Source organism: Eleutherodactylus coqui, chromosome 4, assembly GCF_035609145.1.
Source record: "Eleutherodactylus coqui strain aEleCoq1 chromosome 4, aEleCoq1.hap1, whole genome shotgun sequence".
NCBI lineage: Eukaryota > Metazoa > Chordata > Amphibia > Anura > Eleutherodactylidae > Eleutherodactylus > Eleutherodactylus coqui.
Genome location: NC_089840.1, coordinates 265,841,014 through 265,857,479, shown reverse-complemented (window position 1 = coordinate 265,857,479; position 16,466 = coordinate 265,841,014). Strand labels below are relative to the sequence as shown.

At 45.2% G+C, this 16,466-nt stretch overlaps 1 protein-coding gene across 1 annotated transcript in view; it reads right to left on the bottom strand.

The window, feature by feature from the left end:
- The window catches only part of CLSTN3 (calsyntenin 3), a 44,583-nt gene extending 28,758 nt beyond the window's left edge, over positions 1-15,825 (bottom strand). Inside the window, exons 1-2 of the mRNA XM_066601242.1 lie at positions 15,661-15,825; positions 14,950-15,098 (exon numbers count right to left, since the gene is read on the bottom strand). Coding sequence (XP_066457339.1) covers positions 14,950-15,022 — 73 coding nt within the window. The 5' untranslated portion in view covers positions 15,023-15,098; positions 15,661-15,825. The remainder of the gene's footprint in view (positions 1-14,949; positions 15,099-15,660) is intronic.
- Positions 15,826-16,466: the final 641 nt, after the last annotated feature.

The window sequence follows — 16,466 nt, the reverse complement described above, 5'->3', positions numbered from 1 at the left end:
GCACTAGAGTTGTCCACGGAAATCTACTGGGGTTTAACTGCATAGTCAGTGCAGCAAGCCCCGGAGATTTTCCGGGCGTGCCACTAAAGGGGTTAAAGGTAGCCAATGATTGGTACCTGTCAGCCTTGGGTGTTAAAAGGGAAGAAAAATGACACAGATTTAGGGCTCCTTCACATGAATGTGCCGCAGCTCTGCGTTTTTGTGCTATGAGCGAGCTTTCTTTGCGCATGTGTCGGTGTATTTTACTGTACTTTTTGCGCCCTCACGTCGTGTTCATTTGAGTACGGCAGACAAACACGCTCCGATTTAAATGGCTATTCAGTCTGAGTTCTAGATGTGTTCTTTTTCCATTGGAAGTACGCAGTGTATTGTGCATCACTTTGCATATTGCACCTCCTATAGACATCTATGGCAACAATGGGTGGACAAAAAAGTAGAGCATAGTAAATTTTTTTTTGCATGCGCAAAATATGGAAATGCGTATGAACCCACTGGAATCAAAGGGTGTTAGTCTCTGAGTATCGCACGTGTAGATTGTGCAAGCGTAATTATGCCGTGTAAAGGAGCCCTCATTGTGCGCTTCTAGTCTTCAAACTCTGCGTAAGGGCTTCATCACACAAGCTGTGTGTTTGCGCACGTTTATACGCAAACAAAATCTGTGCGCGTTAAAAACACGGAGAATCGAACCCATTGATTTTGATGGCTTCATTCTCATAAGCATTTTTTGCGCGCACATTCTATGCGTGTGCAAAAGAATAGGACCTGCTCTACTTTCAGTTATGTCAAAAAGGTTCAGGGTGTGCATGGAAGGGGTTCGGGCGCCGATCCCGCTCCATACAATGCAGGTTTTTTACAGTCAACACCCGCCCCCAACAGCCCTGATCAGCTCTACCACTGATTGGAGCTGTTAACCCTTTAAATCCCCAAATCAATGTTCTAGGGTTTCAAAGGACCACCATGATGGGTGCCGTGTAGAGATGTGCGAACCTACTCGTTTCGAGTAATTACTCGATCGAGCACCGTGATTTTCGAGTACTTCCGTACTCGGGTGAAAAGATTCCTCTCCCCCCCACTCCCCGCTGCAACCCCCCACTCACCCACGGCGCCCCCCAAATCTTTTCGTCCGAGTACGGAAGTACTCGAAAATTGCGGCGCTCGGGCGAAAAAGGGGCGTGGCCGAGTAGGTTCGCTCATCTCTAGTGACGTGCGATTTCCATGGCAACAGTGGGCCTTCCTGGAATCCCCCAAGGTTGCCATTGCAGATTGCCTATCAAATCATGCCTGTGGCGTAGCTAGATAGAGTGCCTGTCACATCGCAGTATAATGTAACACTGTGGTATTACATCATACTGCGTTCAAACCATCGCAAGTTCCAATCCCCTATGGGGACAAAAAAAAATGTCACAGTCAGTTTAAAAAAGTTTTATCAATTACTGAAAAAAAATAAAAGGTAATCAAAGTTTACCTCCCTACCCTTTTGCCATATTTATAATAAAAGAATCTAAATTTGAAAAAAACACGAAACATATTTGTTATTGCTGCATCCATAAAACTCCAATTTATCAAAGTAACGCATTACTTACATCACGCAATGAGCGCCATTGGAATGAAAAAAACGCCAGGATTGAGCTTTTTGGGTCACTCGGTCTCCATGAAAAAAATGGAATAAAAAGTGATCAAAAAGTCATATTTACTCCAAAACCAGGTACCAGTAGAAACTACAGGGCGTCCCGCAAAACAAAAGCACAACTATGTCGATGGAAAAATAAAAAAGTTATGGCTGTCGGAAAGATGGCGGCAGAAAATAATCGTATTTTTTTCCAAAGATATTTTATATCTCAAAAGTACTACAGCAAAAAAAACTCTATAAACTTGGTATTGTGGTAATTGTACTGACCCAAAGAATAAAGTTATCGGGCCATTTTTGCTACAGATTGTACAACGCAGAAACAAGACCCTTCCATAAATTGCGGAATTTAGGTTTTTTTTTCCTTTCCCTCCACTTAGAAGTTTTGAAAAGTTTTTCAGTACATTATATGGTACGTTACATGGCGCCATTGAAAAATACAACTCGTCCGCAAAAAACAAAAAGCCCTCAGCCTGGGTTCACATGGGGCGGATTTGCCGCGGTTTGCCATTGCATATTTCTATTGCCCGACTTTTCAGAAACTTCATGTCAGCCAAAAAAAGGTCTTCAAGTAGCTCTAGCCTTGGAGGCGTTGTACCAGAATCTCAAGGTATCCCCTGTCCACAGGATATCCACAGGATAGGGGATAACTAGCTGACTGGTGGGCATCTCACCACTGAGACCCCCACTCCCGCCTCATCTGGAGAACTGGACTCCCATATCCCGCTCTCCTATCACTCTGCAGGGGTCGCTTCTTTTCCCCCCAGTGATGTCATTCTAAATGGAGTACTGGCAGCAGGTGCCACTCAGGTATCTCAGTAGTCCTATTGAGGGTTATGGAGGGCTAGTGCACTTGTGCAACCAGCGCTTCATTCCGACTCCTCACTATGGAGGGTGCAGTGACCCTGCAGAGAGAAGGACGGAGGCATGGGACTCCTGTTCTTAAGATTGGCAGGGGTCTCAGCGGTGAGACCCCCATTGATCAGCAAGTTATCCCTTATCGCTGGGGGAAAGGGGATAATTTGAAATTCTGGTACAATCCTCTAAGAGCTTATCCAAATGAACTATATTCTTGCGCCAGTTTTGTGTGATGCGAACAAACCGCACACGAATATGAAACCATTCTTTTCAAATGGGACCTTATAAGCCACGGCTTGGCACTTGCATGTGAGTGCGGGGCAATGTTTCCAATCAATAGGAAACATTTGCAATCCCATCACGCGTGTGAAACACATGTGTGAGGGTCGCAATTTCACAAAAACAATGCAAATTTTAATCAAAAACTCTTGGCATTGCCATAAAAAATAAATAAAAAGGGCCACAATAAAAAATGGAAACCCATATTCCGGGGCCCCATGCACCATATCCTAGTGTAGTGCATCCCTGGCTTCATATTCAGGTACACTATTGTTATACGGCAGCAGTAGTGCAATATATGAGATATAGCGCTGGATCTGGCTTTTTCACTACACCCTGCATAGTAATGTATTATGGAGTAGAAGAGCTCCGTACGCTCCATTTGGATGGAGTGTGTCTCCGTTTTTTTATGCATTATTACCCCCCTACCACCAAGCTGGGTGCTCATTTTACCGATCTCAGAAGCATCGAAGGCTTAGTCAACCTTGAGCTGCCTACCTAAACCAGTGGGGATTGAACTCACAACCTTCAGGTCATGAGCGAGAGCTTAGGACTGCATTTCTGCTACCTAAGCAATCTGCGCCACACAAGATAAAGCACAAGCATCACCAATATAGTGCATTATGGGATGGAATGCAGTGCGGCACCCTGACACTAGTATAAGGGGGGCAGCGTTGGCCAGCTGGCAGCACTCACAGTTAAATATATAGCTCACGCTCAGTTCTGCTGAAGAGATCAACCACCTCCCGTAGATGTTGGCTCGAGGCCTAGATCAATCCCTGCTCTCGCAGAAGCATGGCCTACCCGGCATTTTGGCGTCCGTCCCAGATAATGCACTTTCGACAAAATACAGATGATGGCAGCGGCAGTGTTTTTCGCCGGCGTTGTTTTTTCACATCTTATTTTTGCTCACTTTGTCATACAATGTATTTATCCAATAGGAGACCAAGTACAGTGACAGCGCGGCGATGCAGAAGAGCAAATCTCCTGGGGCTTCCATAACCGTATGTGCAAAACATAGAGTACAGGAAAAAAAACGTTCACTGATGTATCAGAATCGCCAAATTTAGCAACCTGGTCTCATCTCTGTTATCAGTGCACTGTATGGCGGTAGTATTTGGGCATTCTATGGCTGTATGAGGTGGATACATTATGGCGATATTATTTTGGTACTCTATGGCCTTATTCTTGATGCGCCATACAATGTCCATATAATGTGAAGGGATTAAGTGGACATTGTATGGCGCTATTGGAGCGCCGCATGTCAGCATTATGTGAACACCTTAGTGGGAATAGCTGAGCTTTGTATAGCCATATTATTTACACTGAATGGCCACTTTATTAGTGACCCCATCTAGTAACACGTTGGTCCTCCTTTGGCCTCCAGAACCTCAGAAATTCGTTGTGGCGTAGATTCCACTAGATGATTAAATTGTACTCTAGGAATTTTGGTAAATGCGGACAGGAAGCTTCTTGTAGTTCTGCATTCGCACACGTTAGTTGGAGTACCAATGTTTCATTCTGCTGTTCTTGACTAGGTAGTGTCTGTTGGTCAGAGCGATTCCTGACATCCTCCTCTGACCCCTTTCGCTGAAGAGTTCTTTCTGTCCACACAATCCCTTTCTGCGGACACTTGGGTGAGGGTCGTGGCATCTTTTCAGGCCTGTGGTGTCACGTTCATTGGTCACTTAGTCTAAGAGCAGTTCAGAACCATTCGAAGAGACTGAACTGCAATACCAGGCACAGTCGCTATACAGTGTAAGGCGCTGTGCCTGACATACAGTAAAGTGGCAGACAGCTGATCGTCGGGGGACTTCACTGATCCGATACTGATGAGAGGTCATCAATATTGAAGTTTGAGAAAACCCCTTTAACCCCTTGAGTGGCAGGTTTCCTACCACCCTGTCGTGCCCACCAGGGCAGGTTTTTTAAAATGGTCTAATCATTGAATTTCAACTAGTTTTGCAGTTGCGTCTCAAGAGCCATAACTTTTTCATTTTTCCATTGACATGGCCATATAAGGGCTTGTTTTTTGCGGGACAAGTTGTGATTTTTTAAACAGGGGGGAGGAAAAAAAGAAATGGGGAAAAAATAAAAAAGGGGCCATGTCATTAAGGGGTTAAATAATGTATTAACTTCCTTCTCTGGGTCATTACGACGCACACGGATACCACATGTGTGATTGTATTTTTGATTTTTTACAAAGTAAAGGGAGACAAGTGTGTTTTTTATTTTTTTAATAATTTTTTTAATTTTTTTTTTTTTTATTTTTTAAAATTTTTTTTTTTTTTTTGTCTCTTTAGGGGACTTCCACAGGGACCCATCAGGACCCCTGATCACATTCCAGGGGTCCGATGGTGACAGCCCTTTACATGCTGCAGTGACAGCCCTTTACATGCTGCAGTCACATAGACTGCAGCATGTAAGGGGTTAACACAGCAGAGATCGGAGGTTTTCTCTGATCTCTGCTGTAAGAGCTAGAACCTAGCTGTCCTCTGACAGCTAACAACCAGCTCTCCCTGCCACAGAGACCATCGGCTTGCTTCTGACAAGCCGATGGTCTCTATGGCAACCTGTAAACAAAGCAGGACATTGCCGACATGTCGGCAATATCTTCTGCTGGTTTTTCAAAGCCCTTGCACTGCTCTGTGTGGGTCTGTGCAGGCAGAGCACACTGTCACAGCTTGTGGCACTGTGCTCTGCAGGTCCCATAGTGAGCAGTGGAGCTCGTCACGGAACTTTTCCGGGCGTGCCACTCAAGGGGTTAATCCCAACAATATGCCCTCAGTGCTTATGGCAGGTAAAGCCTTTTAAGGGTCTTCGCTGTATATGTTATTGGAAAGACCATCAACACCCTGGATGGGTTGGAGTATCTATTAAAACCCTTTTGGCAACTCCATGGTGGTGAGATGTCTCTTGTGCATCTCAATAGATGTAACTTGTTCCAGAGGACTGGGAAGCCTGATCTGCAGGGGTGTAACCATGGGCGGTGCTGAAGATGTTGTCACAACCTGGTGGCCTGGACCTTGCGGTGGCTCAAATGTTCCTCTACCCTACACGAGGAAACTAGTACTATAAAATAACACATCATAGTTGTCATAGGGCCCAAGAGCTTTAAATTAACCCTCTGCGCAGCACCCATAGACTCAGATGCAATACAAAAAAAAAATTACTAATCCAAAGGGGTTATGGGGTCAGGTTGTCTCATTCCACCCTGAAAAAAAACATCTTAAAAAGTTATGGAAACCTTAGTAAGATGTGTCTGTATTGATTTCTCATGCACAAAGTCCCTGCAGAAAAAAAATGGCGCAGTTATGGGTTTTGTTTTTCTTTTGCATTGCGTTTTCCTTCTTTGGAAGGCATTTAGAAAGCCTCATACTTGGTTTGCAGGCTCTTCTATAATTAATTTTCTGGTTGGGGGAGCGTTCTCAGCACTGATCAGCTAATTTCTTTCATGGAACTACACAAGCTTCTCTCCCCTCTCCTTTTTTCAGAGGCTGTGTAGCATAACCACTCCCACCCAATACTACACAGCTATCTCTCTATGTAGTTGCTGGTCCCATTCCCTCTCACTGCTGAGAAGAGAAGAAAATTAATCCGGGAGTGAATTACAGCCCTTTTTAATAGTAGCTTTCCTAGCTCTCTGTCCTCTTGATCTCCTCCACCAACCCCTTGGCACTATCATACAGCCCTCTGTAATGACTCAGTGGAAAGGCAGTGAAAGCAGGTTCACAACAGGGAACTAGGCTAGAGGAAGAGCTATCAGTTTACTGACAGAATCTGCCAAGATTTCAGTTCTATAGTCTGCAGTGGCTTGGCAAACAATACAAGCATAAAAAATCAAACAATTAGACATTTTTAATGAAACCCAATTATAATAAGGCTTCATTTCCAAAGACACACTGATTAAAGGGAAAGAAAAAAGAATGCAAAAGTATACACAGCCCTTAAAGGAATTAGAAAAACATGTCTATTTTCTTCCAAACACAGCGCCACCCTTGTCCACGGTTTGTGTCTGGTACTGCAGCTCAGCTCCCAATTTCTTCAATGGAGCTGAGCTGCAATACCAGACACAGCCCTATGGACAAGGGTGGCACTGTGTTTGGAACGAAGCAAACACGTCTATCTAACCCCTTTAAAGTCTGTTGCACCTTTCATTTTGCAAACACCATCTTACATTGCAATCCCTTTCCTTGTAGCAAAATCACAGATGAATCCATGCAAAGCAACTGATTCGGGGGAAGCAACCAATCATATGACAGCCACCACAGTTGCTAGGGGCAACACCTGTGCTAATTCTTTAAAATTTCCCCCAAAGTGTTACAAGAGAGGATTTTGCACCTTTTTTTTATCCTCTGCATCATAAATTACCTCCAGACGCCAAGATAATGCTCTGAATACATTTGACTGGCACCCAAAATCCAAAGGATTCGGTAAGCAGCTTTCATTCAGTCTCTCGGGCAGCCATCTGCTACCCTCTTACACGGACTAGCGCCAGCATCTGCATTCTTGCAAAGCAAGTTAGTGTCATCTTAGCAGAGTTATAGCTACTGACTGCAATGACCTTCAGAGAGAAGAAGTGTTTTCCCGAGTGTCTTGTGAGATTATAATATCTTCCCGCTTGGACTATTAGATGTGCAAAGACAAATGCAATGGAAAAGAACTGTAAGCACGGATCGGTATAATATCACAGGCTTGAAATGCGTAAGTCATGGGGTCAAGTGTTGGACGCTTCAAAACTTCAAATACTATTGTAGCGGCTGATACATGATGATTTCATCAGAACTCAGTGGCTGTTGCAGAACTACAAGGCTGTAGGGCATGCTGGGAGTTGTAGTTTTGAAGGCCACGGCCATAGGAGATACTATATAGGCTGAACTGGATGGACATATGTCTTTTTTCAGCCCTGCATACTATGTTACTGTATAATATTGGCCTCTAACCTATGTCTCTCCAGCATGCCCTAACAGCCTGGAAATGGGAAGATGAAATAATACCTCTGCAGCACCACCTATTGGAAGACAGCGTTCCTGTAAGGCAATGCTAGACTTTTTAAACAAGCCTTGTAACAATGACTAGAAACTGCCAAAGCCAGAATAACCATGCACAGACAGCTGTTTCAGGCGTATTGCCCCTCATCAGTGTGCAGCAGGTTTCTGGCTTGGCTAGTGAGAGGCCTATGGGTCAGGTTGTGACCTTTCCTGTCACTTCAAAAGGTCCCTTAGGTGTCATCTGTTAAAAATTGCTCAATGTTTAATGTTGTCATCTTCTCTTCCCAGCTTCAACATCTCCTGTGATGCATGGCTTGATTGGCCGACAGGAAGATATTTTCTCTAACTGGCCAAACAGCCATAAGGAAGTGCATTTTTTTCCGATCCCACCCCTACTTGGACACCGGTTATTCTCCTATGTGTATGCATGCTGTGCAGATCTTTGCGTGTTTGTCTGGAACAAGTTTGACAATGTCTGAGCCCTGTCCTGTCTGTTTCCCCTCTGTCCAATGGGTTGTTCGACGCTTGTGTCCTATCTTGTCTGCTTCCTCTTTGTCCAATTGGTTGTTGAATACTTGTGTCCTGTTTTGTTTGTTCCCTTTATCCAAAGGGTTGTTGGACGCCTGTACCCTGTCCTGTCTGAGGTGCTTGGTGTGGTAGCGGACTACTGTCAGCTATTTACCTGTGGCTATTCTGTGTGGGGTTTATTCACCTTAGCCTAGCTCCGTTAGCATTTCCATCTGCTATATAATTTTCCTTATTCTCCATCTAGGGACAGACTAGGTCCTCTAGGTTCAAAATTTGTGGCCGTCCCTATTGGGGTTATCACCCTGCTTTTCGGTAGAGTCAAGCAAAGGTTGGTTGTGTTTCCCTCGTTTTGGTGATATACATTATATATTGGACCATTACATCTTGGTTTCATGTTTTGGTGTCGTCTATGAGGGACATCATACTTGTGCTCTTCAAGCATGTAACAGATGATGTAGGGAGGAGATGAAGAACATAAAGATGATGTAGGGATGAGGTCAGAAATGCAGAGATGATGTAGTGAAGAGATCAAGAACATAAGGATGATGCAAAGAGAAAATCAAGAATATAACGATACTGAAGTAAGGGGAGAGAACATAAACATTATGTAGGGAGAAGATCGGGAACATAAGAATGAGAAATTAAGGAGATCAAGAACATAAAGATGATGCAGGGGGATATAAAAACATAAAGATATGATCAATAACATAAGAATACTAACGTAAGGAGAGCGAACATCAAGATTATGTAGACAGAAGTTCGAGAACATAAAGATGAGGAAGGAGAGACATCAAGATCATAAGGATGATGTAGGGAGTTGATCAATAAAATGAAGTCCAGAACAGATCAAGAACATAAAGATGAGGAAAGAAGGAGATCAAGAACATATGGATGATGAAGGGAGGAGATTAGGAACACAAGGATGGAAGAAGATGAACAATGGTGCAATGGAAAGGCAAGTGGATTAAGAATGTAAAGGTGAAGAAGGAAAGAGATGAGAATGTAAAGATGAGGAAAGAAGGAAATCGTGAACATAAAGATGGAAGAAGATAGACATTGAAGGGATGAAGAAGCAAGTGGATTAAGATCATGAAGATAAGAATGGAAGAAGATTTATACAATTAAGATTAGGAAAGAAGATTTAGAGCATAAAAATCAGTAAGGACAGAGAAGGAGAACGAATGTGAGGGAGGAAAGAGATCAGGAACAGAACAATGATGTAGGGAGAAGATCAAGACAGTAATGAGGAGGAAGAAAGAAGACCAGGAACTATAACATCAGGAAGAAAATCATCAAAATATAAGGAAAAGAAGAGGAACATAAACATAAAGAAGGAATATGATCAGGAACATAAAGATGGAAGAAGATGAATGGTAAAGAGACTGTGAAAAGTCAAAGAGGAAGTAGGAAGGAGACTAGGAACAGAAAGGTAATGAATAACAGGGAGACGAAGAAAAGGGTGGATCAAGAGGGATCGGTTGAGGATGAAGACAGCACAAGATTGGAGGAAATCGAGAAACATTGGGGGACATAAAAAACAGGAAAGTGTAAATGTAAAAGGGTAGGAATGAGGGAGGAAGAAGACAAAACATAAAAATCAGGAAAAAGAGAAAATGAAGTTGGTCACAGGTTGTCCCATTGACGGGATCCCAAGCAATCAGGTGTAATCAGCAGATGAACCCAGTAGCAAGTGTTCAATTCCCCTGCAGTGCCCCCACAGGGGAAATTAAGTATCACACAGTTATCATTGAAATCATGGGGTTGTTCTTGTAAAGTGGAAGACACAATGCATCTCACAACAACATAAAACAGCAACTAGATGTATATGGACACCTTTCTAACTATTGGCTTGGACACTTCAGTCACAAGTTGGATAAAGTCCAGTATACAGTCACTGAATCTTCATGGACGAACATTAGCATGTGTTTCCTGCATATTCATTTGTCAAATGTCTGTCTCTGGTCACCTGTAAGGGCAATTACTGGGAAGCAGAAACATTAAGGAGCTCAGCCATGAAGGGGCTCTAGTAACACTCATCATAGTTCCCTCAAGCATCATGTTTATCAGGAGTTTCATGGAGTAGATCTCCACGGCCGAACAGCCAGACACAAGCCTCAGAGGTTTGCACAATGCCAAACATCTGCTCGAGTGGTGTAAAGCCACTACCACGGAACTGAAGAGCATGCAAACATTCACTATGTGGCTGTCTGATGTATTCATAAGCATTTGGTGGATTTGACGAGACACTTCTTACAAATGTAGACTCTAATGGAAGAAGGTTCATGGTTTGGATCTGGTCAATTGAACAACTTTGTGGGGCATGGTGATATATGGCCAAGTGCCATGGACAGCATGCAGATGCAGGGCGGTACTGTATGTAGGAGAGGGGAACGAATTGGGAACTTTACAGGACTGCCACATTGGTTGACTTCATGGGTACTAGTTATGACGGTTCTTACTAATGGGCCCCATGGGTCCAGCAGAAGACAACCCCATTCGGAGGTGAATTTGGAGCCAGTCACTGGCCACGAAAATGTATTTCTAATGGGTTGCTACCCAAATTAGGGAGGGTATAAGTAGGGGTGTAGCTGTAGTTGGTGCAAAGGTAGCAGTTGCACCCAGGCCCTGGCGCCTGAGAAAGCCCAATAGTCCCCCTGCTACATAAGAAGATGCCAGTATTATAAATGGCACATGGTAGCTATGCTTCTGAACCCAACCCAAATGCCAACCACGGGTCATTCATCATCATCACCCAAAATTGGGAAGGAAAGTAAATCCCAGGCACCATGTTCCAAAATCTAGTGGTCCTTGTGATGGACCAGCTTCATATTAATGACCCTAGTAGTGGATAAGATCATAGGAATGTGACATTTGGGGGTGCACATACTTTTGATCATGTAGTGTATATCTCTCTCCAATCTAGTCCCCAGCCTGCAGCTGTCCAGTTGCTACAAAGCTACAACTCCCAGCATGCTTTGACAGTCTGAGGCTGTCAGGGCATGCTGGGAGTTGTAGTTTTTCAACGCCCAAAGAGTCACAGGTTGCTTGATAATGGCAAATTTTGGAGCATCCGTGGCTTTCGAGGCTATTTAGACTTTCTCCGTCTGCATGTGACTGCGCTCTGCGTCTGTTTACCCCATACATTATGCATAGGATCACATGCACGTTTTGTCTACCGAGCTGTTTTCATAAATCATTAACTCCTTTCGCTTCTGAATACAAATAGAACGTGCGACGAGCAGCTGTCACTTTACACCCGTCAGCGTCCTCAGCCATCGCTATATTGGGATCATGTGGAGCTTTACCATCCGGGAATGATGGGGGGGGGATTGATTTTTTCTTATATAACTAATGATCCTTAACAAAAGCTCCCCGACCTTCACACCCAGCGCATTCCCTTCAGTTATATTCAGCGAAACGCAAGGCATTGCCTAGCAACGTCCGGCGCCGGGTGCAGCAGCCATAAGGCCTCATTGATCAAAACTGTCTAACAGTAAGACTCTCTTGGTTGCCCCTAGTAACCAATCAGAGCACAGCTTTTATTTTTTTTTCAGCTGCTGTGATAAAATGAAAGACGAGCTCTGATTGGCTGCTAAGGGCCACAGGGACAATCAGGGCTCAGCTTTCACTTTACCACAGCAGCTGAAGAAATGAAAGCTGAGCTCTGATTCTCCCTGTGGCCCCTAGCAACCAATCAGAGCTCAGCTTTCATTTCTGCAGGTGCTGTGGTGAAATGAAAGCTGAGCTCTGATTGGTTGCTATGGGCAACAGGGACAGTCTTACTGTTACTTTAGATTATTGAGGCCTATGGGGGCCATTCTAATATCCCAGTCTTATAGCAGAAGGCCACTCAATACGTAGACATTAAGTGGTGACTGCAAGCAGCCCCGTCCTTCATTGTTACACTCCCAGGGGTCAAGGAAGCTGAGATATGAGGAGATGTTTGCAACCTCCTCACACTATACAGCTGTTTTAGGGGTCCCTGTGCCATGGCGGTCTGTCACAGAGAATGTTTTGCCCGACTGACAAAACAGCAGCTCTGCACGGTCAAACCTTGCAAACAGCTCCTCATATCTCAGCTTCCTAATAAGGCAGGCTTCACACGAACGAAAGCAAAATTTCGTGCACGAACCCACTTGAAGTCAATGGGTACTATTCGCTGCGTGTTGCGCAGCGGGTTTTCTGGTGATGGGGGATAACGAGCTGGTCAGCGGGGGTCTGACCAATGGGACATTTCAATGACCGCACCATAGATTGCTGAAAGCTTGTAGTCAGCAATTTTCGGCGCTGTCACTGAAACGAATAGGACGGCAGCATACATGCCGCGCCATTCATTTTGGGACTGACCAGACCCCGTTCTCGGGATCGGTCAAGGTCCCAGCAGTCAAACCCCATCCTGAACCCTATCCTGATGGAAGTGAATGCGGCGATGTTGCGTCTTGCAGGTCACCACAGCCGTGACTGACAAGTCCATCATGGTTGGAGTACTTTGCGGTTGTCGGGCTGGAGACGTGACAACATCCATGCACTCATATGATGTAGTGGGACCATAATGCGATCTTTGGTCATGTGACGTGTATTGCGACCAAAGTCGTTCTGGAGCCCTAGCCATAGCGCAGACTCCACCGTACTCCACAACGCTGTATATGACAGCGAGTAATAAATACGGATATTCAAAATATGGCGCAACAGATGATTTAAAAAAAAGCACATTTTTGCTAATTTGTAATTTGAGGCCCCCAGAGATTGCAGCCAGCATGATTCACTGATGACAATCACAGGCTTTATTTTCCCCCCACACTGCGAGTAAGAAGGACCTATGATATTGGGTTCCCAGATTCATGAACTGAATGCCAGAACTGCAGTAAAGACTGACACTGAAGTAGATTAGTAAAAAAGAGGAAAAAAATGTGAAATATAATTTCTCAGAAATTCATTAATAAATTAACCATTAACAGCATGGCTACACAGGTTTATAGACCATTCAGAGGCGATGGAACGCTGGGTGATGGCTGCTATTCCGCAGGAGGAGACATCTACAAGCACTAAATGGGAGAACTGCAAGTTTCGATGTTATTCATACAATTCAATGTGCCCAAGATCTCGCAGCCAATCAGATAATTCTGGCCTGTGCCGTAAAGCAAAACGCTGCAAAACCACTGCGTGTGAATATGATGGCTCTGCCGTTGTTGCGAAACCACAACTGCCAGCATGTTTTCAGTTCCAAGGGTTTTCCGTGACTCAAATACTAATGACCTATCCTTAGGATAGGTCACCAATATCTGACCGGAGGGGGTCCGCCACTCGTGAGCGCCATTGATCAGCGGTTTGAAGAGGCCGTGGTGCTCGCATCAGTGCTGCTTCTCTATAGCAAGCACAGTCGCTATAGTACATATGGCACTATGCCTGCTGTGCACTGAAGAGGCCGCGGTGCACACTCAGGCGCCACTGCCTGTTCAATCTGATGATTGGTGGGTTTCTAAGTGGCAGACCAACAGCAATCAGATATTGACGACCTATCCTAAGACTAGGTCATCTTTATTAGTGGACCAGAAAACCCATTCAGGGTGCATTCATACATTGCCTATTTTGGTGCAGATCGGCACCAAAAACTGCGTCAAAATCTGCACAATTTGATGCGGAGTTTGACAGTTTTTGCTGCTTCTTCATTTGAAGACGTGAAGTTTGCTGGAGATTTTAATTCGGTTTTTGCAGAGGAATTTCATGCAGATTCTGTACCATTTCCGCCTCGTGTAGGCCCCTTATAGCAAATGTTGGTGTAGATTGTGATGCAGATCCTCATTAACATCCACAGTAAATGGAGCAGAATTTGATGCAGATTTGGATGTGAAAAATATGCAGCAAATTCGCTATGTGTGAACGCCCCCTTAAAGTGAACATGACGCTAAACTCTACGGACAACTGGTTGGGGTCGTGGACACTACGGGTGCTTTCATACCTTCTGGAACTCATAGTGGAATTTGCTGCTGGGCAGAGAAATCTGCACCGAAATCTGCAGTCTGACGTGTTGTTTGATGCGGAATTCAAAACGCTTAAATCTGCCACATCAAAACGCACATATAGACATGCGGACCTCGAAGCGGATACTTGCAGCAGTACATGTAAAAGGACCCTGACTGAGCTCCGCGAATGGCCCCTAAGCTGCAAATTTGGGGTCTGCAACCCAAACCTCTTCTAGACAAAGGTCAGAAAAGGAGGTTGTAGCAGAGCTGTGTGAGCTCTGGATGAGTCGTCGACATCTGATGTAGTGGCTTTTAATTTGCAATTTCACGCTGGCGCAAATTCTATCCATTCGCTTCTCAGTTACATCTGTTTCTGGAAAAGCTGGGTGACTGACAACCCATATGGCTGCCATAGCCGGGGTTGTCGCACAGTTTCCGAGACTTTGAAGTGACAATAGAATGTCCTATCTGTGACTACCCCAGGGATCCCGTAGTGTCGGCCATATTGGCTGTCACCCAGCTTTCCTAGAAACAGATAACAAAGAGGTGGAGAAATAGAATTTCTGACAATATGTCATGAGAGGGCGACTTTGGACATGTATTTCATGGGGATCAGTTAGGATTTGGGGGAGCTGCTATCGAGGCCTGTATGGCGCCGTATACCCCGGCTATTACACATAGAGCCCCCCATTTCCATACTGACCTTTATTGCAGGTAACGAGGTGCAGAACGGCCGTGACTAGTAACACCGACAGGCAGATGTCTCTGTGGATCATTCTTAGTAGTCTCCGGTGGTCTCGTTTCACATACGGGGGTCTCGCTGTATCACTCAGTGGATCTCATACGATGCTTCTGTAGGGACAAAAGAGAATGCCAATATCAATCTCCAGGAACGATTTCTCTCCGTGACATCACAGACGCTCTCGTCTATCCGTGCACTCTCTTTGTCAGACAGCCGTCTCTATCCTGCCAGCTGTCTTGTCTTTTCTAACATTCCGGCAGTCTGTCTCACCACATCCAGGGTAATAAAAGGTAATATTTGGACTGTTCAATATTAAAGACCCCAAATGATCCCTCAAAGGACCCCCACCCCGACAACACTGTCACGCAAGGTCTAATTCATCTGTCAGACTGTCTATTCTATATTGCAAGCTGCAGTCTGCCTGTCACATGGCAATCTCAATGTCACAGGTTGCAGTTATTATCCACAGTGCCCCCCATTTTTTATCCCTGTACCCCCCACCTGCGCCTTGTGCGGTGGGATTATGCTGGATGCTGGTGCCGTACCAATTGCTCTGGATCAATGCTCTGCTGTATAAGATGCTGATGTGGGGGATGCTCGTGACAGTGGAGTATGAGATGCTCTGCAGAGGGAGGATTGCTCTGCAGATGCCCCTAGATTCATGCTGCTCACCTGGTACGCTCTGCCTTGGGCGGGGGGCGATTTCAGCACCGGGAAAATGGCAAAAAATGATCGGTGGCTCCGCTGAAGGAGGAATGATGTGCTGAGAGGTGTACTCCAGGGGGTGGGAGAGATGCTCTGCTCCAGGGGAGATGCTCTGCGTTGGGGAGGGAGATGTGGAGCTTCAGGGGGATGCTTGGCTCCGGGGGAGGGTCTGTGTAATGTCCTTAGGATGGAGCAGAGTCTAGCAGCACTGCAGGATGACATCAGCTGTAGACTGGCAGCTCCGCCGAGCCAATGGGAAAGCTGCTGCAGGTGGTGGAGGGGAGCGGAGGGCGGCGGTGGTCCTTACCCCCCTCCCTTCCATACCACTACCTTGCGCTTCATGTCCTCTCCGTTTCTCTCTCCTCCCTCTCCCCCACCCACCATATTATATTCTGTCTTCCCACATTAGTGTCTCTACAAGGTCCCTACAGCTAAAGGCGGCAGATATGAGGGGAGGATATGAGGGGGGCACAAATATTTTCCTGGGCTAAAAATAAAATGGCGTTCGTGAAAATATATGAGAATCCAGCGTACAGATCAATATGACGGATCGGCACGCAGGACCACAGAAGGCGACCGTTAGCGCCGGCTGATGAGTGCCGGCTGCAATTAAAGACATTGACGCCCAAAGGAGACAATCAGAGGCTGGAGAATTGTGAATGATTCATTCATCTGTTCATTCCAAAATACAGACACGCTGAAACTCTTTTAATCTGGCGCTTGATGGCGTTCTGATAGTCCGGAACGAGCAGATTGAGGCCGGTTTCAGACGA